The sequence below is a fragment of the Gadus chalcogrammus genome, chromosome 9, assembly GCF_026213295.1.
Source record: "Gadus chalcogrammus isolate NIFS_2021 chromosome 9, NIFS_Gcha_1.0, whole genome shotgun sequence".
Taxonomy (NCBI): domain Eukaryota; kingdom Metazoa; phylum Chordata; class Actinopteri; order Gadiformes; family Gadidae; genus Gadus; species Gadus chalcogrammus.
The window spans coordinates 11,940,719-11,967,650 of record NC_079420.1 but is presented as its reverse complement, the minus strand read 5'-3'; the positions used below and the strand labels follow the sequence as shown (position 1 = coordinate 11,967,650).

The 26,932-nt window shown below is 48.2% G+C and overlaps 2 protein-coding genes across 3 annotated transcripts in view; one reads left to right on the top strand and one right to left on the bottom strand.

Moving 5' to 3' along the window:
- faap24 (FA core complex associated protein 24) overlaps nucleotides 1-1,427 on the bottom strand; it is a 2,152-nt gene extending 725 nt beyond the window's left edge. The window contains exons 1-4 of the mRNA XM_056598025.1: nucleotides 1,042-1,427; nucleotides 505-647; nucleotides 110-268; nucleotides 1-35 (exon numbers count right to left, since the gene is read on the bottom strand). The exon at nucleotides 1-35 is cut by the window's left edge and continues 725 nt beyond it. Coding sequence (XP_056454000.1) covers nucleotides 1-35; nucleotides 110-268; nucleotides 505-647; nucleotides 1,042-1,138 — 434 coding nt within the window. The 5' untranslated portion in view covers nucleotides 1,139-1,427. The remainder of the gene's footprint in view (nucleotides 36-109; nucleotides 269-504; nucleotides 648-1,041) is intronic.
- A 253-nt stretch (nucleotides 1,428-1,680) lies between these two features.
- Nucleotides 1,681-25,858, top strand: tdrd12 (tudor domain containing 12). Of its 2 annotated transcripts, none has more exons than XM_056598017.1 (35): nucleotides 1,681-1,951; nucleotides 3,025-3,078; nucleotides 3,485-3,631; nucleotides 4,616-4,758; nucleotides 4,842-4,961; nucleotides 5,418-5,473; nucleotides 5,958-6,043; nucleotides 6,227-6,422; nucleotides 8,092-8,153; nucleotides 8,876-8,961; nucleotides 9,075-9,143; nucleotides 9,232-9,481; nucleotides 9,725-9,825; nucleotides 11,640-11,675; nucleotides 11,886-11,954; nucleotides 12,043-12,088; nucleotides 12,246-12,353; nucleotides 12,665-12,844; nucleotides 12,957-13,110; nucleotides 13,828-13,955; nucleotides 14,187-14,360; nucleotides 14,494-14,622; nucleotides 14,718-14,835; nucleotides 18,095-18,234; nucleotides 18,821-19,029; nucleotides 19,269-19,350; nucleotides 19,969-20,150; nucleotides 20,241-20,448; nucleotides 20,703-20,795; nucleotides 22,391-22,605; nucleotides 22,709-22,915; nucleotides 24,440-24,553; nucleotides 24,638-24,791; nucleotides 24,922-25,000; nucleotides 25,541-25,858. In XM_056598017.1, the coding sequence occupies exons 2-35, from the start codon at nucleotides 3,055-3,057 to the stop codon at nucleotides 25,618-25,620; spliced, it is 4,245 nt and encodes a 1,414-aa protein (XP_056453992.1). In that variant the 5' UTR covers nucleotides 1,681-1,951; nucleotides 3,025-3,054; the 3' UTR covers nucleotides 25,621-25,858. The 2 variants fall into 2 exon arrangements, with proteins under 2 accessions (XP_056453992.1, XP_056453993.1); XM_056598018.1 differs by having other exon boundaries at nucleotides 12,249-12,353; nucleotides 25,541-25,852.
- Nucleotides 25,859-26,932: the final 1,074 nt, after the last annotated feature.

The window sequence follows — 26,932 nt, the reverse complement described above, 5'->3', positions numbered from 1 at the left end:
CTCCTGAACGGGTTGTCCCGCCCCGCGCTGTGGACCTGCAGGAGAACACGTTTAAATCAGGGCACCAAACGCTCCTTTCACCTGATGCTCAGCTCCAGCGGCTGCCTACCATCTGGGAGAGGAGCTGGGCGGCCTCCCTCTGGTCGGACACAGGTAGCAGGGTCAGGCCCAGCTCCAACACCACGAACCTCTGGAGGGACGGGAAGTACTGCTCACTGAGGCGGCTCCGCTCCACCACCACCACCTCCTGGACACTGCTGCTGTTAGCCTGCACGCAGCGAGCTACCGTTAGCCTGCACGCAGCGAGCTACCGTTAGCCTGCACACAGCGGGCTACCGTAAGCCAGTACAGTGAGCTACGCTAAGCCTTCAAATAGTTAGCAACCGTTAGTTAAAGACTGTGGCTACTGATAGCTTTCAAACAGTCAGCGATTGAATTAATACATACTGGACTCTGAATAACGTATTCATGTTACTTATGGTTGCTTTTAAAATAAATCCTTACATTTCTAAAGCGGACTAGTTTCCGTTTGTAGGCGTTCCCCGCTATAATATCACACTCTGAGACGTAGAGGACACAGCTTCGGTTGGGCAGCAAGAAATCCACCGCCCCCATCTCCTTCTCAAACACCACCTTCACTCCTGCTCCTGTCCAGGAAACACACAGGACCCATCTGTCACACCTGCTGAGGTGCTTAGGACACACCTCCAATTTCTGGGGACACACCTCCACCTGCTCAGGTAACACAGGACACATCTCCACCTCCTGCTTAGGTAACACACCTCCACCTACTCAGGCAACACTACTACTCCTACAGTTAAAACTCCCATTACATCGGCAAGCCACTGTGAACCATTTAGAATATGTTGGGGGCCACAACCAATGAACCACAATAAGCCGTTTGAGGAATCAGGTATTATGACGCTGATCTCTCTTAAAATGTATCTTAGTATGAATCCAGAATCTGTAGGAAACGGGACGAGAGTTTGGTATCGGAAGGACTCTGGTCTCTGTTTTTTAGTCGTGAGTTGGTGGAGTTACCCTGTAGGTTCTCCACCACAGCAGAGCCGCTCCATCTCTCCAGTGCGATGAGGTGTCCGAGCGGGGGGGCCGCGATACACAACGCTCTGGACTCCATCAGGAGTTAAAGATAGTCAACCTTACTCTGGACTCCATCAGGGATTAATAATAGCCAACTTTACTTGGGCAATTCTAGAAGCGTTCCTTTCGTTTTTTCGCATGTCCAAATCTCTTCCTCGGTGTTCCAGTGGGGTTTAACCTCGCAGCGCCCCGCAGCGCCCCGTGTGGAGGAGACAGGAACCACAGACAGTCGTACTTGATAAAATGTGAAGAATGCTTAACCTCCAATTCAACAAATTCCCCCAAACTTCTTATCAAATAGACTATGAGATTGTCTTTGTTATCAATATATTATATATATATATGCTGGAACCATTTTGACATATAAACGACTACACCGAATAAGCATATATTTTGATATGTGGATAAAAGTATAGCCTTATCTTTTATGTAGTAACGTCACACTTATTGGCAAAATAAATTCAGCGGTGGATTACTTTACTGGATTACCCCCCCAGCACGGGGCGCGATCTTTATCACCGTTCTCTGACCTATCCTGAGCTCTGCGCTATGATTGACCGTTTATTCTGACCAATCCCGTGCCGAGCGCTATCATTGCCACGTGTTGCATGCTGGCCTCGGATTGAAAATGGTTAGACGACGTTTTGTTGTGGTGGGTTTATATTAGTTAAGAGTTAGTTCAATGAGGTATTAGTTTAGAGGTGGTTCAGTAAGGTATTAGTTAAGAGATAGTTAAGTATTAGTTTAGAGATGGTTGAGGTCTGAAGTGAGACGAGGTTATATTAATTGAGCTAGCGACGCCTGACCGTTAGCGTTCATCTGACCCATAAAGATCCACTGCTTCATCCAGGTAGGAATTATAACACAATATAGATAATATACGTAATAAAGTTGACCAGGGATCAGAATAACGGTATAAAGATCTTTATCTGCAGCACTTAGCCCAGGTTTTAATTGTAACACTTGATTAAGTTGGATCAGAGTTTAGTGGAAGATGTAGATGGACTCCACGTCGAGATGTACCGCTCGGGCCTCTGAGGAGGAAGAGGATGAACGCTGGGTTTCTAATGGTTCTAGATGTACTGAATGCCTGTGGTTGTGGTTCTAATGGTTCTAGATGTACTTGATGCCTATGGTTGTGGTTATTTTGTTATAGATGTTCTAATGGTTCTAATGCTTGTGGTTGTGCTTATAGTGGTTCTTTGTGTCAAATCTATATATTAAGCACATTTAAGAACAAGGAGATGGTAGATCTTATTTTTTATTAATGTTTTTGTTATAATGCACAGCGTTTTTTCAACTTCATGCCTGTCTACTTCAAACTAGTGCTGCGTGCATGTTGCAGAGAATGTGCAACAGCGCCCCTGGGGTAACACTTTTCGATGGGTCGCAGAATTCGGTGCAACACCGGTTCTAATGGTTCTGTGTGTGTTGCAGTCCCTGCTGGGTCTAATGGTTCTAGTAGTTCTAATGGTTCTAATGGTTCTGTGTGTGTTGCAGTCCCTGCTGGGTCTAAGGGTTCTAGTAGTTCTAATGGTTCTGTGTGTGTTGCAGTCCCTGCTGGGTCTAATAGTTCTAGTAGTTCTAATGGTTCTAATAGTTCTGTGTGTGTTGCAGTCCCTGCTGGGTCTAATGGTTCTAGTAGTTCTAATGGTTCTAATGGTTCTGTGTGTGTTGCAGTCCCTGCTGGGTCTAAGGGTTCTAGTAGTTCTAATGGTTCTAATAGTTCTGTGTGTGTTGCAGTCCCTGCTGGGTCTAATGGTTCTAGTAGTTCTAGTAGTTCTAATGGTTCTGTGTGTGTTGCAGTCCCTGCTGGGTCTAATGGTTCTAGTAGTTCTAATGGTTCTAATAGTTCTGTGTGTGTTGCAGTCCCTGCTGGGTCTAATGGTTCTAGTAGTTCTAATGGTTCTGTGTGTGTTGCAGTCCCTGCTGATTCCTCATCCAGCAGACAGAATGCAGAACATCTCCATCTTGAAGGTACCTTCCCATGTATTCCTTTGAGACTATTTTTTTAAGAGTTTATCAATTATTTAGTTTATTTCTTAATTTAATTTACAAGGAAAGGCTTTACATCATGACGTCACATTGCAAAAGAGCGTAAAACCGTGGTTCCAGAAGTAAAAATCCCAAACATTTTCTCCATAGAGGTTTTGATTAAAGTCGTAATGTACTTACCACGAGCTGTTATATTGTGAATCGATGGTATATGCTCCTGCAGAAGCCTCAAGTCAAACGGGCGACGTCTAGTTTTTAGAAAAACACGTTTTATTTGCGATGTCGTTGAAACCACTACACCACCCAGAAAGAAGCGTTGGCGTTCACACAGGTAAGCCCCTCCTCCTACACTCATGCAAGTAAGTTGGTGTACTTCCTGCCCCTTGAGGTGGAGAGTCCGTGGTGCCTGTGGGGGCGAGTCCGCCTGGACTCTGAGGGACATCACGAGGACCTCCAAGTGAGGCTGAACCTCCACTACCATGATGTCACCCTTGACACCACCCCCCTGAAGCCCTGCTCAATCTTGGAAGGACAGGTACCTCCACCTGTTACTAACCCCCACCTGTTAGTAACCCCACCTGTTAGTAACCCCACCTGTTAGTAACCCCACCTGTTACTAACCTGCAGCTGTTACTAACCTCCACCTGTTACTAACCCCACCTGTTACTAACTTCCACTTGTTACTAACATCCACCTGTTACTAACTTCCACCTGTTACTAACCTCCACCTGTTACTAACCTCCACCTGTTGCTAACCCCAACCTGTTACCAACCCCCACCTGTTATTAACCGCCACCTGTTACTAACCCCCACCTGTCACTAACCCCACCTGTTACTAACCCCCACCTGTCACTAACTCCCACCTGTTACTAACCTCCACCTGTTACTAACCCCTCTGTTACTAACCCCTCTGTTACTAACCTCCACCTGTTACTAACCCCTCTGTTACTAACCTCCACCTGTTACTAACCCCTCTGTTTCTAACCTCCACCTGTTACTAACCCCTCTGTTACTAACCTCCACCTGTTACTAACCCCTCTGTTACTAACCTCCACCTGTTACTAACGCCTCGGTTACTAACTTCCACCTGTTACTAACCCCACCTGTTACTAACTTCCACCTGTTACTAACCCCACCTGATACTAACCTCTGCCTGTTACTAACTCCCACCTGTTACTAACCCCTCTGTTACTCACCCATCTGTTACTAACCCCTCACCCTCACGTGTTACTAACCCCTAACCACCTGTTAGTGGAGGTTGCTAACAGGTGGTTAGTAACCTCCACCTGTTACTAACCACATGTTACTAACCTCCACCTGTTACTAACCTCCACCTGTAACTAACCCCTCTGTTACTAACCTCCACAAGTAACTGACCTCCACCTGTTACAAAACCCTCTGATACTTACCCCCACCTGTGACTAACCCCTCTGTTACTAACCTAGCGTTTTTGACTGATGATGAGGTACTGGTTCTGGTCAGGTTTGTGTTCTGTACTGAGGTTCTGGTTCTTGTTCAGGTGTGTGTGCTGTACTGGTCAATGGTCCGGTGTTGGTGTCGGGCAACTGTGGAGTCTGTAGTCGAGGTCCCCGTCTCCATGACAACACAGGTGCGCTGCTTCCTGGTGGACCACGGGGAGCGGGTGGTCGTCATGTCGGACCAGTAAGTCAACAGCTCCTAGTAGACGCGTGGCATTGGGACCCGGTTCTGCCCCGACCAGGGGCTGACGCTGTGTTGTGAAACAGGATCTGCCTTTTGGAACCGGAGTTCCTGCTGGTTCCGTTCCAGGCACGGCGGTACCGGCTTGCGGGGGTCCGACCCACCACCCTGAGGCTATCCATCTGTGAGGAGAAGGCCCTGCTCATGTAGGTCCTGCTGTCAGCTTCCTCCTCCTTTAGCGTATCATTGAAGATGTTAAACCCCTTGAATCTGAGCATGGTAAACCGCTTTAATCTGAGGATGTTAAAACACTTAATCTGAGGATGTTAAACCACTTTAATATGAGGATGTTAAACCACTTTAATCTGAGGATGTTAAAACACTTAATCTGAGGATGTTAAACCACTTTAATCTGAGGATGTTAAAACACTTAATCTAAGGATTTTAAACCATTTTAATCTGAGGATGTTAATCCACTTTAATCTGAGGATGTTAAAACACTTAACCTCGAGATGTTAAACTCCTCTAATATGAAGATGTCCAAACATTCTGATCAACTTCAAAGTTGTGTGTGGATAACAGAAGTAGAAGCAGGCGTAAGGCAGCCAAGGAGGTAAATCTGAATTCATGAGATTCTGTCCTCCATCTTGTTTTTCATGTAGTCCTTCCAACACCTGGGACAGCTCTGCTACACGCTACCTCCACAACCTGCTGCAAGGTGCCATCATTAACCAGTATCACACTAACCCTGACCCCCTAACTCTGTTGACGCTGTTTGTGGTGGTGTTGATGCTGTTTGTGATGGTGTTGACGCTGTTTGTGATGGTGGTGATGCTGTTTGTGGTGGTGTTTGTGATGGTGTTGACTGTTTGTGGTGGTGTTGATGCTGTTTGTGGTGGTGTTGATGCTGTTTGTGATGGTGTTGACTGTTTGTGGTGGTGTTGATGCTGTTTGTGGTGGTGTTGATGCTGTTTGTGGTGGTGTTGTGAGGGTGTTTGTGATGGTGTTGACTGTTTGTGGTGGTGTTGATGCTGTTTGTGATGGTGGTGATTGTGTTTGTGGTAGTGTTGTGGGGGTGTTTTTGATGGTGGTGATGCTGTTTGTGGTGGTGTTGTGAGGGTGTTTGTGATGGTGTTGATGCTGTTTGTGTAGGTGTTGATGGTGTTTGTGACAGTGTTGATGTTTTTTGTGGTGGTGTATAGCATCGACCCAGATGGAGGCTCTGCTGATGGAGGAGGTTGATGACTCCAGTTCCATTGAGCTCTACCTGACCATCCAGGGAATCAAGGTGAGCACATAATCACTGGGAACTTATGATGCTTACTAATGTAGAATATTATAATGAGGGCTGCGTCAGTATTTTGATGTTCTACTGTTCCCTGTTCTAACCAAGCATGTTGAAGCAGCCTTTGGTTCCCGTCTAGTCCCACATATCATGTTGAAGGACTAACGAGCCCCCTGCTGTTCTCAGATCTGTGTGAACGACGACCTGGTGGCCAAGCGCTTCGGCTACTACTGCGGCGAGGAGCTGGGGGGGTCTGAGGGGGAGGGGCAGACCCCCGCCATGTTGGCCTGGGACATCTTCTCAGACACAGACCGCTTCCTGGCCTCCAACGGCTGCTCTATCGGGGGCTACTGCACCCTGACTTCGCCCAGGACCACCCACGGTGAGCACCCCACCCACAGCCCCCCACCCCACACAGGACCTCCCACAGTGAGCATCCCCCTAACCCCAACCACAACCCCCTCAACCCACCCAGGACCTCCCACGGTGAGCCCTCACCCCACCCATACCCCCTCACGCAAACACACCTAGTTGTTACCATGGACGTCTGTCTGTCCCCTAGATGGTACCATGGACGTCTGTCTGTCCCCTAGATGGTACCATGGACGTCTGTCTGTCCACAAGATGGTACCATTCGTCCTCCTAACCCCAGGGATGCAAACTTGTCACCTTTCGGCGAAATTCGCCGTTTTTGTTCCGAAAAGGGTCATTTGTGTGATTCATGGAGATCTGCAATAAAAATATTTCGGGGGGGGGGGGGGGCGTCCAAGTAATCGGCGAACGCAAGCTGTCATCAATATTTATTCCAAGCTTGTTCGTTTGGCCAACCCGTGTAATCATTTAATCTTCGGGTCTGTAGCTGCCTTGATGCCGTACTAGACAGGAGTGACGTTGGTACGCTTCAAAAACGTCAGGCTTTCTAACGTAGGCTAACGTGCTAATGAGAACATTTGTTTGACCGGTTGCCGGTTATATCTGTGTGGTTAATTTGCAGTTGCGGTGTTGTCAGCTTACTGTTACATTAAACTGCAATCAGAAAATGCGGTTATATGCTATAGACCCTATAGTGTCTGTGGTGTAAAGGCTGGGACGAATTAAAAAATATAAATACACTTTATGTTGAAACTATAGACCGTCCCGATTCCCATTGAAACGAATGGCGCGGTGATTATTCTTCAAAACGAGATCTGTTAAATTGTGAAAAATAAATCAAACTGTAATCAGACAACACGGTTATATGCTATAGACCCTAGAGTATCTGTGGTATAGAGGCTGAGACGAATTTCGAATTATAAATATGTACAATCCATAACGTTAGCTCTCTGGCTCATAGCTCAGCGGACTAGAATACCTCCTAGAATCATTGCCTGTTGGCCGGAAACGGAAATGGGGGCTGTTTACGTTTGGTTGTAGTCTTTTCGCTCGGTTCTCCGACTCAACAGTAGGGCTTGAACCGAGCGAAAAGACTACAACCAAATTTGAACTACAACGAAACTAGTTCCCTTTCCGCTTCCGGCCAACGAGCAATGAGTCTTCCAACAGAAATCAATGGGATTTACAAAATGCGCTAAATGTACAATAAAACACGATAGAAACTGTATTTCGCTACGATGCTTGATTCAACCACTCTATTTCATCCTAGACAAATCACGAAGTAGGCTCGATGTTCAAAATACCGAAAAAAAATAATAGCTCACAGCAACATATTGAAAAAAAGAACTATGAACTAGTTTATTTTTTGGAACTGTGAACTTAGTTCAAATCTTTGAATTATGAACGCTGAACTGAACTAGTTCATTTTAAAATTTGTGAACTGAACTTTGAACTAGTTCACGTAGAAAGTGATCTATCCCAACACTGTGTGTGTGTGTGTATGTATGTATGTATGTATGTATGTATGTATGTATGTATGTATGTATGTGTATATATATATATATATATATATTCCGTGAGGGGGTTTGGGTCCTTGTCACCTTTTTCATCCCTGATGAGTTTGCACCCCTGTAACCCTCTGGCTCCATGGTCTCTAAGCTCTGGTCTGGTCCCTGCAGGCCTTCAGGGGAGGATAGCTGCTGCTGGAGCTCAGAAGAGGACCGCAGACCCCACCGTGCAGGTAAGACCTCCCGCAGTAAAGGTCCTCATTGTAAAGTGAGGACCTCTGCTGTACAGTGAGGACCTCTCCTGTACAGCAGAGGTCCTCACTGTACAGCAGAGGTCCTCTACTGTAAAGTGAGGACCTCTGCTGTACAGTGAGGTCCTCTACTGTACAGTAGAGGGCCTCACTGTACAGGAGAGGTCCTCAGGGAAAGTGACGGACAGGTGATGACGACATCACTGTACAGATAACGGTTCCCAACAGTGATGATGTCATCCTTCAACAGGTAACTGGTGGGGGATAAGGGTAGTGCTTGTGTTGGGACTCTGTGACCTCTGAACCCTGTGGTGTGACCCCTCTGACCACTGTGGTGTGACCCCTCTGACCACTGTGATGTGACCCCTCTGACCCCTGAGGTGTGACCCTTTGACCCCTGAGGTGTGACCCCTCTGACCCCTGTGGTGTGACCCCTCTGACCCCTGTGGTGGGACCCCTCTGAACCCTGAGGTGTGACCCCTCTGAACCCTGTGGTGTGACCCCTCTGACCCCTGAGGTGTGACCCCTCTGAACCCTGAGGTGTGACCCCTCTGAACCCTGTGGTGTGACCCCTCTGACCCCTGAGGTGTGACCCCTGTGGTGTGACCCCTCCGACCCCTGTGGTGTGACCCCTGTGGTGTGACCCCTCTGACCTCTGATGTGACCCCTCTGACCCCTGTGGTGTGACCCCTGGTGTTTCCTAGAGGAGCCTGGCAGCAGCCCAGTCCTCCCAGGAGGAGAGGTCAGCGGGGGAGGGGGGAGGAGCCGGACGTCCTGCTGGATGTGAGAGGTGAGGCTCCTCAATATATGGTTAATCTAACGAGACTGTAACTATATTGTAAATAAAGTAACCATAATGTTGTACGTAACCATAGTAACTGTATTGTACCTATCTTGTTGTAGGGCTCGCACTGAAGGAGATACAGATGCTTCTCTTCTTTCTGATCTGACCAATAGCCTCAGCCTGTACAGGTGACATCACAACGCCCTGACCAATAGCGTGCTGTAGTCTAGATGGACAACCCCTTAGCGTAATGTAACTCCTCCCTCTCCTCTGCAGGATGCTGAAATTCCTGAACTCAGACGCAGGCTTCAGGTCCACTGCCTGTCCGGATGAGGACCAGCCCAACCCCCCTCCACCAATACAGCCACCTAATCCAGTAGTCAAATCATCTAACCCCAGCCCTCATCCAGCCGGTGAACAACCTAACCCCAGCCCCAAACCCAGCCCTAATCCATCCGGCGACCAACCTAACTCCAGCCATTATCCAGATCTGGGTGGAGAATATGGTCATCTCATGGATGTAAAGGTGATTCATAATTTAACCATTCATCAATTACTTTGTATGCAAAACCACGAACATTATGGAAACCGACCCAACATGATCAGAAAATACTATGACTGATTGATGCTAGGTTGATTGGTGCTGACTGGTGTAAGGCTGATTAGTGTGAGGCTGATTGGTGCTGATTGGTGTGAGGCTGATTGGTGCTGATTGCTGTTAGGGCTGATTGGTATGAGGTCTGATTGGGGCATGCTTCCGGTTTGGCAGGAGATTCTTAATGGGGAGCTGGCTGCTGATTGGCTTCAGGATGTCAAAGGGGAGGAGCTTCAGAGTTCTCCAACCACAGCCATCTGGGGGAGACAAAAAAGGTACCAGAAAACACACATTGACCCCCAGAACCTGTATACACATATATATATATTAGGGATGCAAACAATTAATCGATTATCGATTAATTGTCGATAAGAGATTACTCGATTAAAATAAATTACTTGCAATTAATCGCATTTTAACCCGTAATTCCCCAACCGTCCACGTGAGGGCGCACTTGACGCCAGACGTACTTGACGCACACGCGGGAACACAAGCGGGAACACAAGCAAAGCAGGGCCGTGTTCCAATACCCGTGCTTCCATGAATATACTTAAAGGAAGTATACTATCCGCACTGGCTACTACGTACATTTTTCAGATGCGAGTGCTGTTCCAAATCGAGTACTCCGTGGTGCACTAACCGGAAATTACGATCACTACTGCCGCCGTGGCTCCTCCCCCGCAATAAACATCCCGCTTTGAACGGTGAACTCTTTACGCCTAGCAGCTATAAAAACTATAAAAACTACAAAATGACTATATTAATGCAGGCTATGTGGAAAATGCGCCGACTTTGGCTCAGCCTGGCTCCGCCTCTTCTGCTACGTAGCTAAGAAGGCTGCCGTTGAGTACGGGGAGTGTCCTTCGATCCACACTTCAGGATTAGCCCGTTTTGAGTACGGCATCCGGGTCCTTGAAGTATACTTCTTTTCGCCGGATCTGAATTGGAGTACTGCGTACTCAAATTTTGGCTAGTAAGTACGGACAGTACGGGTATTGGAACACGGCAGGACGGAGTGCAGTATGGAGCCACTTTAAGTTGGTTAATGACGACAAAGACGCCAAATGCACAATATGTGGAAGTATTCTAAAGTACAACAACTAAACGACTTTGTTGAATTACCACCTAAATGTGTCACATTCAGAAGGAAATTCAGCTTCTCAGAAGAATTGCCGCTTATCAATTAATCGATCATCGATCGATAAGATGAAACAACTATCGATTAATGAATTACTCGATAATTTGCATCCCTAATATATATCTATATATATATATATATATATAGATATATATATATATATATATATATAGATATATAGATATATAGATAGATATATAGATATATAGATATATAGATATATAAGCAATAGATATATATATATATAAGCAATAGATATATATAGATATATAAGCAATAGATCACGCCAGGCTGTGGTATGTGCTCATTATACCACTGTTAAGGGGCGTTGTCCGGCCCCGACGCGCAGCGGAGGGCCGGCGACCCCTTCACAGTGTTATAATGAACACATGCCACTGACTGAAGTGATCTATTGCTTTTATACAACGGTTACTATTATGGCGAAACGAAAGTCATAGACACACTACATTTAAAAAGAAACCAAGAAAGTCTAAATAGCCGTTTAATAAAGAATACAAAAAAGTAGTCCCTCCTGGCTGCCGCTATGCATCGACGGTCGCTATGCAACACACTTTAGCGTCCCTCCGAGAGAAGGCTCCGATAGTGCGGTTCGCCGGCAATTTATCCTATGGAGCAGTTCACTCGCCGTGTGCCTAAGCTTTCGTTAGTCTCTCCATCGCCTTGCTCACTCCCGGAGTAACAACATTTACACGTTCTCCATCATCCAACATATGTTTTACTTTGTAACTGTTTCTACTTCCAGGCGCGGAGTGATATGCAAACTTTCACAAAATGATCGGGCGTCATAGCAGTTATGTATACGCTCATTATACAACAGTTGGGAACCAATCAGATCGCTGGATTTAGGTCCCCCGTTGTATAAATATATATATATATATATATCACCTGACCCAAGAACCTTTATAAATATATAATCCCCTCTCGGTGTAGGAGCCATGAGGATGAGGATCCGTCGCTACTCGCCAGGTAAAAACATCCTGTATAACAGCTCTGAAACACTTCACCTCATGTATAACCCCTCTTACACTTTATGTAATGTACGGTCATACACCTGCACATGTGGAAAACCCAGAAGAGAAACACAACAATCTATTGGACCAGACCAGGATGCAGGCTCGAGATTGGTTAACTATTGTCACCGCTATAAAATGGAAACGTGTGTGTCTGTGTTGCTAGGGAAACGATGTTTGGACCGGCCCAGACTCCCAGCATACCTAGAGGGGTGGAGGACCGGGCTTGTACCAGGTGAAGGGGAAGGGTGGAACCAGAGGGTTCCCACAGGGAACCAGGACCTGAGCTGGGATGGAGTTCTAAACCGTTGTGTTGTCTTCAGATTGCTCCAGTGGCTCGACGCACAACCTCAACTGGACCCCAAGAAGGTGTGTGTGTGTGTGTGTGTGTGTGTGTGTGTGTGTGTGTGTGTGTGTGTGTGTGTGTGTGTGTGTGTGTGTGTGTGTGTGTGTGTGTGTGTGTGTGTGTGTGTGTGTGTGTGTGTGTGTGTGTGTGTGTGTGTGTGTGACTCTCCTCTTCTCTCAGCAGGCCCTCAGTGACCCCTGCAGGGAGGGGGTGTTACTGCACTCTGCTCTGCCCATTGAACCCTGCTCCAGCCTGGCCGACGCCCCCATCACACACCTGCTCAACAGGGTAACACACACACACACACACACACACACACACACACACACACACACACACACACACACACACACACACACACACACACACACACACACACACACACACACACACACACACACACACACACACACACACTCTCCTCTGTGTGTGTACTGTATGATGTGTTTGTGTACTGTATAATGTGTGTGTGTGTGTGTACTGTATTGTGTGTTTGTGTACTGTATAATGTGTGTGTGTGTACTGTATTATGTAGGTGTGTGTGTACTGTATGATGTGGGTGTGTACTCTATGATGTGTGTGTGTGTGTGTGTGTGTAGGTGCTGGTGAGGCTGCAACACCCCGGCCCAGCAGTGTGTGAGTGCTACAGCTGGCCAGCTGTGGCGAGGGGCTGTGACGCACTCATCATTTCCCCCCGAGCGGACCATCCCCTCAGCTACCTTCCCCCCCTCCTCACCAACCTGCTGCTGTCGCCCCCCTCCCCCAGCACACACTCTGGGGTGAGCACACACACTCACATTCACATGAATACACACATATACACACCCATGGACACATCGATACACAAACCCCCGTGTGTGTGTGTGTGTGTGTGTGTGTGTGTGTTTGTAGCCAATAGCAGTGATTCTGTGTCCTGGCTGGGAGAAAGCCCAGACTGTGGCGGAGATATTGGATGAACTCCAAGCCAGTCACACCTTCCATCCAATCACAGTGTTGCTGGGCGTGGCCAAGGACGAGGCCAAGACTGTCAAGATCCCAAAGAACTGTAAGGTCACCCCGCACCCACGCCCCTCTAGACCAGCCGGACCCAGCCCCTTAAGTCCTGCAGGTCCCAGCCTGTAGAGCAGCCTTGAGGGTCCCAGCCTGTAGAGCAGCCTTGAGGGTCCCAGCCTGTAGAGCAGCCTTAGGGGTCCCTTGGGGGATACAGCCTGTACACCAGCCTTAGGGGTCCCAGCCTGTAGAGCAGCCTTGAGGGTCCCTTGGGGGACACAGCCTGTACACCAGCCTTAGGGATCCAGCCCCTGTAGACCAGCCTTGGAGATCCAGCCCCTGTAGACCAGCCTTGGGGGTCTGTCGGATATAAATGATTGCAGAGATTCACTGTCTCAGGCCATTGAAAGTTCAAGTACAGTTCATTCAGTACAGAGACAATACAGAGACAGGTCATCAAAGAGCAGGTAGGGTTAGACAGTACAGAAACAGGTCATTAAGGAGCAGGTAGGGGTTAGACAGTACAGAGACAGGTCATTAAGGAGCAGGTAGGGGTTAGACAGGACAGAGACAGGTCCTTAAGGAGCAGGTAGGGGTTAGACAGTACAGAGACAGGTCCCTAAGGAGCAGGTAGGGGTTTGACAGTACAGAGACAGGTCATTAAGGAGCCGGTAGGGGTTAGACAGTACCCGTGTTAACATACTTCATACACACTGACCCGGACCCAGAGTTATTGAAGAGCAGCTGTCTGTCTCACTGGCTCCGCCTCCAGGCCTCCTGCTGGTGACCACGCCCTTCAGCCTGCTGCGCCTCATTTCCTGTCACTGCTTCCTGTTCCTGCGTCTCTCTCACCTCATCCTGGACCAGGCTGACCTCCTGTACACCCTCGCCCCAGAACAGGTAGGAGGGCCTCCTGATGACTGGTTAGAACAGGTTAGAGGTCCTACTGAAGACAGGTTTAGAACAGGTAGGAGGTCCTCCTTAAGACTGGTTAGAACAGGTATGAGGTCCACCTGTCAGGAAGGGGTTAGACAGTTCGGAGACAAGGCGTTAAGGAGCAGATAGGAGTGAGGTCCTCTTGCTCTAGTGTGTGTGTGTGTGTGTGTGTGTGTGTGTGTGTGTGTGTGCTAGATGTCCTCCATCCTGCAGCACTTCCAGAAAGTATCATCAGGGGGGGGTCAGGTCCTCGCCGTGTCCCGGCGCTGGAGCGATCACATGGAGGGCCTGCTGACCAATCACATGTCGGCTCCCTGCGTGGTCATCACCCTGCCGGAGGAGGCGGCGCTGTACGCCGGAGTCCACCAGGTCAGGGGGAGGAGCCACGTCTGAGTGGGAGGAGCCACTTGTATTGGGAGAATTGACCTTGTAGAGTGGGAGGGGCCATGCTAGAGTGGGAGGGGCTTCTAATAGTAACCAGTCCTCCCTGTTCTGTCTCCAGAGGACCCTCCTGGCTCTGGAGACCAACCGGGCTTCAGTGCTGCTGGAGGGGCTGGACCTCAGCCCAGAGCATGGCCAGAAGACCCTGATCATCACCAACACTGTGGAGGAGGTGGAGCAGGTGTTCAGGGTGAGGCCTCAGAACAATGGAACGGCTGGTGGATAACACCAGCAGAAGAGGGTTTATGAGGTGTGTGTGTGTGTGTTTTTGTGTGTGCGTGCCAGGTGGTGAAAACCACCTCGGCCTTGTGCCTGAAGGCCCACCAGGCCTCCACGGACCTGTTTGAGGCCAGCATCGAGCAGTGGAGGAAGGACGTGGGCCCTGGGACACAGGTCATTCTGGGTAATTACAACCTCAGCCTCACACGAAACCATCCCAACCCCAAACAAGCAAAGAAGACAACTTGCGTTAAGTATTTTTCCTGAAGTCATGTTATCAACGTTAGGTAGACATTATATGAGACATCTGAACGCTGAGACTGATTCCAACAGTCCAAACTACATCACTCTGGTCCAAACTCCCCAAAAACATAAACAAAGGATAGACTCTCCACCTAGTGTTTACATTATAGACATGCAAACGGCGCGCTTTTTGGTGCGAGTCGCTGTTTTATCATACATTTTGGGGACGTGTGTGGTTCGTGCAGATCCAAAGAGTTTTTTTTTTTTGGGGGGGGGGGGGGGGGGGGGGGGGTTGGGAGTCGATCGGTGCGCGCGTCGATCGGTGCGCGCATGCAGGTGTCAATAATCCGTAATCTGACTGACTGAGACCCCTCGAGCCTTCGAAGTAAAGAAAAGTTATTCCGGAAATTATTTTGTTAGGTGACCAATCACAGCCCTTGCCGTCGCGCTGACGGAAGGTTAAATATTGGATGCGCATGCGCAAGTTAGAGCTTAGATCGGGCCCAGAAAATCAAGCCCGACCCGGCCCAAGCCTGTGCACGTTCTGTCCGAGCCTGGCCCGACCCGACACATCAACTGTAATTATGAGCCCGAGCCCTATTTCAACCCGACATTTTTTTTAACACATATGTAACTTTGTACACATTTGTTACTAGGCATACTCTGCTAAATATATATGTATATATTAGGGATGGGCACGAGTAGTAAATTCCAAACCCGAGTGATCGAAGGAATTCCTCGAGGATCAATCGAGTACTCGTTTAATTGAATCTATTTTTAGAATGCAACGCATCTGCAGCAGGAATAGGCCTGATGATGAACGGCAATATTCAGGGATGCAAACTTGTCACCTTTCGGCGAAATTCGCAGTTTTTGTTCCGAAAAAGGTCATTTGTGTGATTCATGGAGATCTGCAATAAAAATATTTCGGGGGGGGGGTGGGGGGGCGTCCAAGTAATCGGCGAACGCAAGCTGTCATAAATATTTATTCCAAGCTTGTTCGTTTGGCCAACCCGTGTAATCATGTAATCTTCGGGTCTGTAGCTGCCTTGATGCCGTACTAGACAGGAGTGACGTTGGTACGCTTCAAAAACGTCAGGCTTTCTAACGTAGGCTAACGTGCTAATGAGAACATTTGTTTGACCGGTTGCCGGTTATCTCCGTGTGGTTAATTAGCAGTTGCGTTGTTGTCAGCTTACTGTTACATTAAACTGCAATCAGAAAATGCGGTTATATGCTATAGACCAGTCATACTCAAGTAGCGGCCCGCGGGCCTTTTGTGGCCCGCGGGGTGTCTATTAATGGCCCTCGAGCTGTTTTGAAAAGTTTTTTTAATTATAAAAAAAATAAAAAATCGTGCTGGGCGCTCTTATTTTGAAACAGCGCGCCGCGATCTCAATACGAGGCTGGGGGTTGCAACGATAAACAGATAGCACTCCAGCCCACAGACCGCTCCAGCCCTCCCAAACTCGAGGCAGACAGTCCATCTCAGCAGCAGTCAAGGCCGATTTAGGGTCGTTTTAGACGCAGAGACGTAAGCACTTAATTTACACAAGGGACTTGTTTTAGACAAGTTTTGATTTACGGTTCCTTTAAGGTTCCTTAAGGATTGCGCGTGTTGCAAGGGGATTCTCCGCCAGAACAGTAGGGGGAGCAACGAACGAATCTGTGGGCGTGGAAGTGGAAATCGCTGGCTTGTTTATATTTATAATTATCATAATTCGTTCTTGTGTTTTCTTCTTCTCCTTCTTCAAAATTCTTCATTCGCTTCTGTCACAGCCTTTTAAAAATGGCGCTATTATGCTGTAAAACCGGAAATGTGAGACTCCTGAAAGGATGTGGTTAGCTGGCCAATCACAGTCTTTGCGAGCTGCGTAGGGCCGTAGTGTTTCAGTCGCATAGTCAGGAATTTTGGCCGACGCACTTAAGCACGTAAGGGGGGAAATTTTACTGCGCAAGGGGGGGTTATGTATCTTACGTGCTTACGCGTTACGTCTAAAACAGAGCATATATCGGCCTCAGTCACACGTATACCGACCGGCCCCTTGCGTCACTGAAAAAAGGTTGAAGTATCCCTTTAATCGAATCACTTTTTTTTAAGGAACGTACCCCACACTGATCACCATCGGATGGCAGTGTGGAATAGGTGCGATGGTTTGGCTCGGTGTCATTCAGATCTATGTGCCCTGACCTTTCAGTAGGGGGATCAAAGGTCAAAAGTGAGCAGCGGGTTCTGGAGACCACCTTTTTGTGTCTCATCACGTTAATGTTGGGATTTTGTTATTGGATTTATTTGATCAGCAGACGATGCCTAAAGCTACCTCTACTAAAACCTTGACCTTGGCTCTACTTCACTTTATAGGCATCATATATTGACCCTGGAGTTCACTGTAAACACTGGCCTTATCCTAGCTATCTGTAGCCTGGGTATACCCATGCTGCCTTGCGCGCAATTTCATTACGTGCACAAGGCAGCATGGATCCGATTTTCGCCTGAGATAGGGAACCAATCACAGAACGGGGAGGGACGGCAAGACGATGACGACGTCTATGCGACACACCCATCGTCTTCTTCCTCATCTAATTTCTGTCGCTCTACATAGTCATCTGGTATTATTGATACGATTGGCTATGAGCTACGTACAAACTCATATGGTAGACATTCGTAGCGCCCAATAAACGGCTCCAGGCAATTGTAAACCACACCTCAAATACGAGAAAATTAATGTGTGGTTCCCAGACCTCATCTCAATGTAGATTGAATTGAGGTATGGCGTTAGCCAGGCTAAGCTATCTTTGTTGAATGCGGGGAATGGGTTAACCTAGCAATTGTTAATAATTGGCACTTGGTTCTATGAACATCCTTACTGTTCCGACAGTGATATATTGTTGTTTCTCTTTCTTCTAAAAATGTACTTACTGTAAGTCACTCTGAATAAAAGCAACTGCTAAACTTTGCAAATGTAAAATGTAATGTAAATGTGATGTATGCTGGAGGGATCGGTCTACCAGCATAACCAGTGGACTGAAGCACGGGGTGCTGATCTATCCATCATACATCTAGGTGTGCCGGTGTTCAAAGGGCCTGTCGGGCTCCTCAGAGCGGGGCCCTTTAAGATCTAGTCCTTTACAACCGGTCTGAATCTGAGGTCAGGCTTGACTTTGTGTGACGTCTGGTACTGTGTGACCTTTGCCCTCAGTCACTACGGATGTGTGTGTGCGGGCCCTGGGGGTCCGGGACGCCACCTGCGTGGTCCACTACGGCTTCCCCACTTCCCGCCGCCTGTTTGGCCGCCGCCTCTTCAGCATGGCGGCCAACTTCAGGAACCTGCTGGAGCAGGTGACCGCTGACCACACCCCAATTTCGATAAGCACACCCCTAGATCCACATAACTACACAACCCTCTATCTAAATTATACAAACCCCAGCCCCTCTTTACCAGACCCCATCCCCTATACAAACCACACCCCCTCTGTACCAAACCCCATCCCCTATACAAACCACACTCCTTCTGTACAAAACCCCATCCCCTATACAAACCACACCCCTTCTGTACAAAACCCCATCCCCTATACAAACCACACCGCCTCTGTACCAAACCCCATCCCCTATACAAACCACACCCCTCCTGTACAAAACCCCATCCCCTGCCTATACAAACCACACCCCCTCTGTACCAAACCCCATCCCCTCTGTAATAAACACATCCCGTATACCATACACCTTTATTAAAACACACCCCTCTAGGCATCAAACACGCCCCTTCACTAAAACACACCCCTCTGGGCACCAAACCACGCCCCTTCATTAAAACACACCCCTCTGGGCACCAAACCACGCCCCTTCATTAAAACACACCCCTCTGGGCACCAAACCACACCCCTTGGTAACGACCCCTGTGTTTGTTTGGTGGTGCTGGGAGCAGCATCAGGAGACCCCGGCCCCCCAGTCCCTGCTCATCATCTCGGAGAGGAACGCCCGCCACGTGCCAGGGGTCCTGCGCTACCTGGAGCGGACCCCGGCCCTGCTGCCCCCCGAGCTGCTGTCCTTCGCCCAGGGGGTCCTGCTGGCCCACGAGCAGAGCAGGGCCGGCCGGCCCCTCTGCATCGCACTCAAGAGCTTCGGGCTCTGCAGGTCTGGTCCCCTGATCACACACAACTACCACTAACTACTACTATTACCACTGGTCAGCTATCACTTACTATCACTACTACCACCGCTGTACAACTACCACTAACTGACTACTGCTACCACTGGTAAACTACCACTAACTATCACTAGTACCACCACTGGTCAATTACCACAAACTATAACACTGGTTATATACAGAGAGAAAGGAAGTGACTGAACCCGTCCTTCCTGTGTGTGTCCAGCCGCGGTTCCTCGTGTCCAGACAGACACCAGTTTGACCCCCAGCAGGACCGGTCCCTCCTACCAGCCTCGGGGGTCCTGACGGTCTGTACTACTTCCTCCTAGGGCTGCTCGATTATGGAGAGATCATAATCACGAATACTTGGGTCAATATTGAAATCACGATTATTCAAACAATTATTTTTGAGTTTGAAAGCATGATGTATTTATTCAGCATGTCTCGCCCAAAAAACACTTTGTAACTGAGAACTTAGAAATGTCGCCTTAAGATAATTAACAAAATGGCCAAAAAGAAAATGTTCAAATATAAAATAATGTACAGATATGTATCCAGCTGTTTTGCACTTTCTATTAAACATTTAATATAAAAAAATTAAAAATAAATAGAAAACTAAATTATATTAGTTTTGTGATTTTTCCTCACTTCCTGTCCCGCTCTGTTAGTCATTTGTCCTTCATAATGTGTTTCTGATATGAAATCGACACAAAACTGTGATTTTTTTTGTTGTCGTCAGACAGCCCCCACCTCAGAGACTCCTCATCCCACCTCAGAGGACTCACCCCATCTCAGACACTCCCCACCTCAGAGCACCCCACCTCAGAGGACTCACCCAACCTCATACCCATCCTCAGAGCTCCCCAGTGACGTGGTCTGCTATGTACCTTGATACTCATTAGTCCCGTATTACTTTGTGTCCCAAGGTTCTTCCGCTCTGCATCAAGACGGCCTCTGTGTTCTGCGGTCGCATCCTCAGCCAATCAGACGACGGCTTTGAGAAGCTGTCGGTTGCCATGGCGACGTACTACAGCGAGGAGAGCGCCGACGCCAAGGAGCTGGTGGTGGGAGGGCTGTACGGCCTGAAGGAGGACCAGTGCTACCACAGGTCTGGACCAGTTAGAAGCGGGGTTGGACCAGCTCTATATTATATGTGTGTGTGTGTCAGTGTGTTTTAATGTGTGTGTGGGTGTGTCAGAGTGCGGGTCCTGTGTGAGCCCCAGCAGAGAGGCGGTCCGTTCTTGGGGGTCCCTGTGTGCCTGGTGGACGAGGGGCGGGAACAGGAAGTGAGGTTCCACCAGCTGCGCCAGCTTCCTGCCCACCTCCAGCTGCTGCCAGAGCAGGCGGTGGAGATGGTGGTCTGTGGGGTCCGGCCCACCGACTCAGAGCCCAGCTGGAACCCAGAGGTCTGTCTGTCTGTCTGTCTGTCTGTCTGTCTGTCTGTCTGTCTGTCTGTCTGTCTGTCTGTCTGTCTGTCTGTAAGGTTTGTGTTACATGTTTGTTGGTCTGTGTTAGTGAATGCGTGTTGGTTGATCTGCATGTGTGCCTATGTGTGTATTGGAGGGTTAATGGGACATTAAGGTAAGGTGTGGATAAGTGATGGACAGCAGGATCTAATATGCTCAAATAATCAGTGTGTGTGTGTGTGGCTGGTGAGCAGGTGACCAGGGTCATCAGCCAGCAGGTCAGAGGTCATCAGCACCAGGCCAGAGTGGTCTTCAGTCTGGGGAACACAGTGTTCCTTGACCCTATGGTAACCTCCCAATACTCATCTGATCAATACTCTGATCACATCTAATCAATACTTATCACATTAATACTCATCTGATCAATACTCATCTGATCAATACTCAACTGAACAATAATCCTCTGATGATCATTCCAACCTTGAAGAGAAACTTGTTATTTGATGCACGCTTACTTGAGCATTAGTTATACGATAAGAATCAGTCTCTGGTAGGTCTTAAGGTACGGCCAAACTGAACGCGTTACGCGTGTAACGTGCCTAACCTGACCATTGTGTGTCACAAAAATGGTTCAACGCGCCTATGCAGCTAGATGAGCCTGCCCAAAACGTATTTTCCCCTGCTACTTTTCTTTTGCCCCACAAACATGGCGATCACCACCATCGCTGCGCTGTATTTGTTGTGGGAGTTCGAGGGGAGTAGGAAACCCAAACATGCGTTACTTTGTACACATTTGTTACTTAGGCCTATTCTGCTGAATATATATGTAAGGGATAATGTATAGAACGCCGGTCATTATCGGGAAAAAAAGCCCCGACAGGGCGAACAGGACACCGACGCGCAGCGGAGATGTCTTGCTTCGCAATGATGGGGCTTATTTTCAATAATGACAGGCGACGTTCTATATATTATCCCGCTTATTACACGAAAAAATAACTTCACACGAAAAATATAACTTCACATGGTGTGTCTTTTTACAACTTATTCGTTACCAGCATTCGTAGTGTTGATCAGCAGAGAAATAGTCTGCCAAAGACGTTGACGTCGCTTAGCAACTGAAGACGCTGGGGTTGACAAGTTACCGGACTACTACCAATGCAAGTGAACGGAGCGTTCCACGGCATTGAGAAGACCCGTGTAATAAAGGCCTATAATATTTCTGTTTATGGCATAGATTTCTCCTCAGATTAGGCCAATAAAGCAACGATTTAAAAAAAAGAAAAAAACACAAACGCTCGATCAAAGGCCAAACCCGACCCGGCCCGAGGATAGTCCCTACCCGGCTCGCGGGTCGGCTTGGGCTCGGGCAGAGAATCTAAACTCTAGTGCATGACATCCTCCGTAGGCACTCACAGCTGGGTGAGTTTCACCACCTCCTCACCGTTTCAGCTCACACTGAAACGATGACTTGGTCGTCCATGTTCTTTCTGCTTCTGTGCCTCCTCGGCTCCGCTCTGCCAGTGACATCGGGTTAAGCTCAACGCTGATTGGCTATCGCGGCTAAGCGTCACGCGTAGGAGCGTAAAAAGTTAAATTTTTTCGGTGGGCGCGTTATTTAGATGCTTAAAACGCGGCTAACGTGCTGCTTTAGCGCATGTAACGCATCTATGCGCCTAAACCAATGGTTCCCTATGCAAAAATGACGATTTTCTACGCCTCTAACGCGCGTAACGCGTTCAGTGTGGCCATACCTTTAGTGGTTAAACCTAGTCTCTGGTTAGTGATTGACCTTGTTTCTGATTAGTGGTTAAACTTAGTCTCTTGTTAGTGGTTAAACTTAGTCTCTTGTTAGTGGTTAAACCTAGTCTCTGGTTAGTTGTTAAACTTAGTCTCTAGCTGCCTTGGTGGTTAAACTTTGGCTCTTGTTATGTTTCTCTTTGAGGTCAAAGTGCGCTGGATCCCAGGGGTAAAGACCTGCATTAACGACCACGATGTGCGCCGCTTGATTCTGGACACTGGGAAGGGAACCAGCAACCCTGAGCATCTAGCGCTGCTCAAGGACCTGTGTCAGGGGGGCGGGGCCGCACCCCAGGGGGGCGGGGCCGCACCAGAGGGGGGCGGGGCCCCACCCCAGGCAGACACGGATCAGATGTTTGGGTGAGAATGGGAAGAGCAGATAAACTGGGTCTAAAGGCTGAGGTCTACATGGTTTAGTCCTGATCTAACTAAGTCCTGTCCCGGGACCCGGAGGGGGGTCTAGACCGCCAGGGCCTCCGGAGGAGACACTGGAGGAAGCAGAGTCCAGACTCTACCCCTCCCAGACCAGCGAGCAGGAGACCCCTGGTCCAGAATGCTCTGAAGACCAGCCCCTCCAGGAAACTTTGGATGACCGCCCAGAGGATCAGATGAGTGGAGGTGGTGGACAAATCAGAGCTGATGTACCAGGAAGCCCTGAGCCAATGAGCAGGTAGAACACTAGAGTCACCTGATCGGGGCTAAACACCCTGAAGGGGTTAATGATCCTCTTCAACACAACCTGATGGGCTTAATGATCCTCTTCATTAACACAGCCTGAAGGGGTTAATGATCCTCTTCTAAAACACCCTGAAGGGGATAATGATCCTCGTCACTAACACACCCTGAAGTGGTTAATGATCCTACACCCTGAAGGGGTTAATGATCCTCTACTAACACGCCCTGAAGGGGTTCATGATCCTCTTTAACAAACCCTGAAGGGGTTAATGATCCTCTTTAACACACCTGAAGGCGTTAATGGTCCTCTTTACTAGATGATCAATAATGGAGGAAACATAAACACTGGCTTCTAACCCTGACTGTACGTTCACACCAAAAGCTGTAAAAGATGCAAAATCGCTGAATGGCTCAAAACGCAACGCTGTCCAAAATATTTACAGTTCATATCTCTCATTTTGCTTTTCCATTTAAAGGAGCCGCGCTTTTTGCCTGCCTGCCCGCTCGTAGTTGAGGCAAGTGCTGATGCTGAGCCACAAAAACACAAGATATTCATAAGTTTGATCAATAGAAAAATAATAATAAGCATAAATACATGACAACACTGAATAACCAATTAATGGAGCAATTGCTTATATGCTAGATTATAGCTTAGTTGATCGTGTGTGTGTGTGTGTGTAGTATTGTTTATTATGGAAAAGATCCGCTCAACGGGAGCATTTGTGCCAGGCAGACACACGGCAAACTGACAAATTAGCAATCGATTTTTGTCTATCTCTGAAATGCGCGCACATCTCCACCCACCGCTCGTCAGCTGGTTTCGATCAGCATTCCACTGTGCGACCATCCCTGTTGCATAATGCCGATTGCGTATGCCCTCATACAATGTTGAAATCATATGCTGGATGCTTTATTCTTTATGTGTTTTTTAGTTAATGATCGGGCTATAATAAGACCATGTTGGCTATGCAATCGCGGACAAAAGGGGATAGTGGTTGGTGGAAACCGGGACATTTGAGCTTGGGACAGGCAACTCAAAATCTCACGCACCATGATGAAGGAACAAATGTGTGGTAGGAACTAGGAACTAAAGTTCTCGCGTATGTTTACTGGGACATGCCGGCGAGAGACGTCTTCATTCTGATTGGCTGGCGGTCATTTACAGCTGAAACACTACTAGCTCATTTGCATAGAGTTGAGCTGTTTTCAACTCTCATTTACAGCTTTACAGCTTTAAAGCTATCGCTCAAAACGCTTTATAGCCTTTGGTGTGAACGCACAGTAACCCTGATGTGATTAGTTATTAGGCTCCACCCCCTGGTCAGGTGGTACCAGGGCCTGATGGGATCGGTTGCGTTAGGCTCCACCCCCAGGTCAGGTTGTACCAGGGCCTGATGGGATTGGTTGAGTTAGGCTCCACCCCCAGGTCAGGTTGTACCAGGGCCTGATGGGATTGGTTGTGTTAGGCTCCACCCCCAGTTCAGGTTGTACCAGGGCCTGATGGGATTGGTTGTGTTAGGCTCCACCCCCAGGTCAGGTGGTACGAGACGGCCGACCGGGTGGTGGTGACCCTGAAGCTGACCGACCCGGAGCAGCAGACATGTGACTTCTACCCAGACCGGGTCGTCTACAGGTCAGCTGACCCCTGACCCCTGAGCATCTCTCCGACTAGATATCATGGTGATGACTGTGTGTGTGTGTGTGCGTGTGCGTGCAGCGGCAGCGTGGGGGGCCGGTGGTTCCGGGCCGACCTGGCCCTCTCCGGGACTGTGGCTCCGGACGCCTGCAGCTGGACCCTCAGGGGCCGCCAGCCGGTTCTGCTGCTGCTCAAGGAACCGGCCACCCGCTGGAACCAGCTGCTGACTCACAAGGTTCCCATGACAACATAAACCACCAAACCACCACGACACCATCATATCTCATGACTACTCAAGGCAACACCATCACCATGACAACACATACTTTTGCCTAGCGATGAGCCTGAATGTCATCTCCCCCCAGAACCCTTTGGTGAGTTATGACCTGGAACACTGGGAGGAAGAGAAGGAGGAGGAGGAAAAGGAGGATGCAACACACCGCGGTATGGAGATCCCTCCCTCAAAGGCCTGTATACCTGGAGATACAGGTTATATACCTGAAGATACAGGCCTGTATACCTAGAGATACAGGTTATATACCTCGAGATACAGGCCTGTATACCTGGAGATACAGGCCTGTTTACCTGGAGATGCAGGCCTGTATACCTGGAGATACAGGCCTGTATACCTGGAGATACAGGTTATATAACTGGAGATGCAGGCCTATATACCTGGAGATACAGGTTATATACCTGGAGATACAGGCCTGTATACCTGGAGATGCAGGCCTGTGTACCCGGAGATGCAGGCCTGTGTACCCGGAGATACAGGCCTGTATACCTGAAGATGCAGGTTATATACCTGGAGATGCAGGTAATACGTCTGGAGATGCAGGTAATATGCCTTGAGATGCAGGTCATATATATGCCTGGAGATGCAGGTTATATATATGCCTGGAGATGCAGGTTATATACCTGGAGATATAGGCCTGACCAGTAGGTGTGATGGGTGTGTGATGATTTATGGGTGCGTGTGTCCTGCAGGCGTCTGCTTTGTTGAGGACACAGGGGAGGAGTGTGGCTACGTCCTGGAGTCCAGCGACAGTGACAGCTGTGATGAATGAAACATAACAGCTCCTCCTGCTGCTGCTTCCTCCTGGACTACTCGGTTCGGAATGGCTGGGTCCAGGTGGTCTCAGCCTGTGGTCCTTATCACCAGTCTCCAGTTTTCAGGAACGATTCCTGGTTCTTGTCGTTTTCTAAAAAATGTGGTTATTATTATTTTTGGTATTTCTTACAGAGAAACTTCCTTCTTTGTTGTTAAAATAATCAGTTTGATTTAATAAAGAATTTGTAAAGCAATGAGTCCGAGCCACCCTTCATCACGGCCGCAGGTCTTTGGCCTTTCTGACGGCAAAAGAGCCGTCCAGAGCGGAAAACAGCGTCTCCCTGTGTGATGGTAAGAGTAGCGCCGTAAGATTAGCCCTCTGCAGCTCAACATGTTCTATCAGCCCTCCACCAGAGCTCTAAGGATATCGATATTGATCATGTATAGTACAATAATCATACTAGGAATGATATCGTTCCTAGAAGTGTTTTATTATTCCACATGAGTGTGAGTATAAGGCCCGTCGCGAGAAGGCAAGCAAACCAAGCAGTTGCTTGGGGCCCCGAGCTGGCCTTGGGCCCCAAGACAACGACGGGTTATGAATAAAATGCAACGACAAACTGTGAGAGCGCCCCTTTGATAGTCAATGTAGTAAAGTGCAATGACACTGTTATCGGTATCCCCCTCGAGGGGCACCCGAGCTGGCCTGGGGCCCCAAGACAACGACTGGTTATGAATAAAATGTAACGACAAACTGTGAGCGCCACTTTTAGTCAATGTAGTAAAGTGCAATGATATTGTTATCAGTATCCCCCTTGAGGGGCCCCAAGACAACAGCTGGTTATGACCAAAATGCAACGACAAACTGAGCGCCCCTTTGATAGTCAATGCAGTAAAGTGCAATGACACTGTTATCGGGATCCCCCTCGAGGGGGCCCCTCTCAGTCGCTGACAGAAGCCAGCCAGCCAGGTTTGTGATCTCTGCTGCCGGCAAAATACAAAACCTCGGCAGTCATGAAGCGGAATTATGAATCAGGAAGTCATAAAAGAAAAGAGAAAGGAAGAGGAAGATAAGAAAAAACAAGATAGTGGTAAGTGATAATTTACACTGGATAAAATAGCTCAACTTGTCGGTAGGTAGGCTAGCAAAAAAAGAATTATGTTAGCATAGCTACCTGCTAACTTTTTTTCGAACGGATGGAATATGGTTACATACGTTTATTAACATTATAAGGAAGATGCAGATCTCTTCCAGAATCACTATTTATCGTATTTAATGACATGACATTGCTATAGCTTTGTAATAGGTTTTGATGAAAGTGGCATAG

Coding starts and splice junctions, on each gene's coding strand:
- tdrd12 (XM_056598017.1), top strand. CDS start 3,055: ATGCAGAACATCTCCATCTTGAAG. Junction 6,044..6,226: donor TGACCATCCAGGGAATCAAG/GTGAGCACATAA, acceptor TGCTGTTCTCAG/ATCTGTGTGAACGACGACCT. Junction 19,030..19,268: donor AAGAGCTTCGGGCTCTGCAG/GTCTGGTCCCCT, acceptor GTGTGTGTCCAG/CCGCGGTTCCTCGTGTCCAG.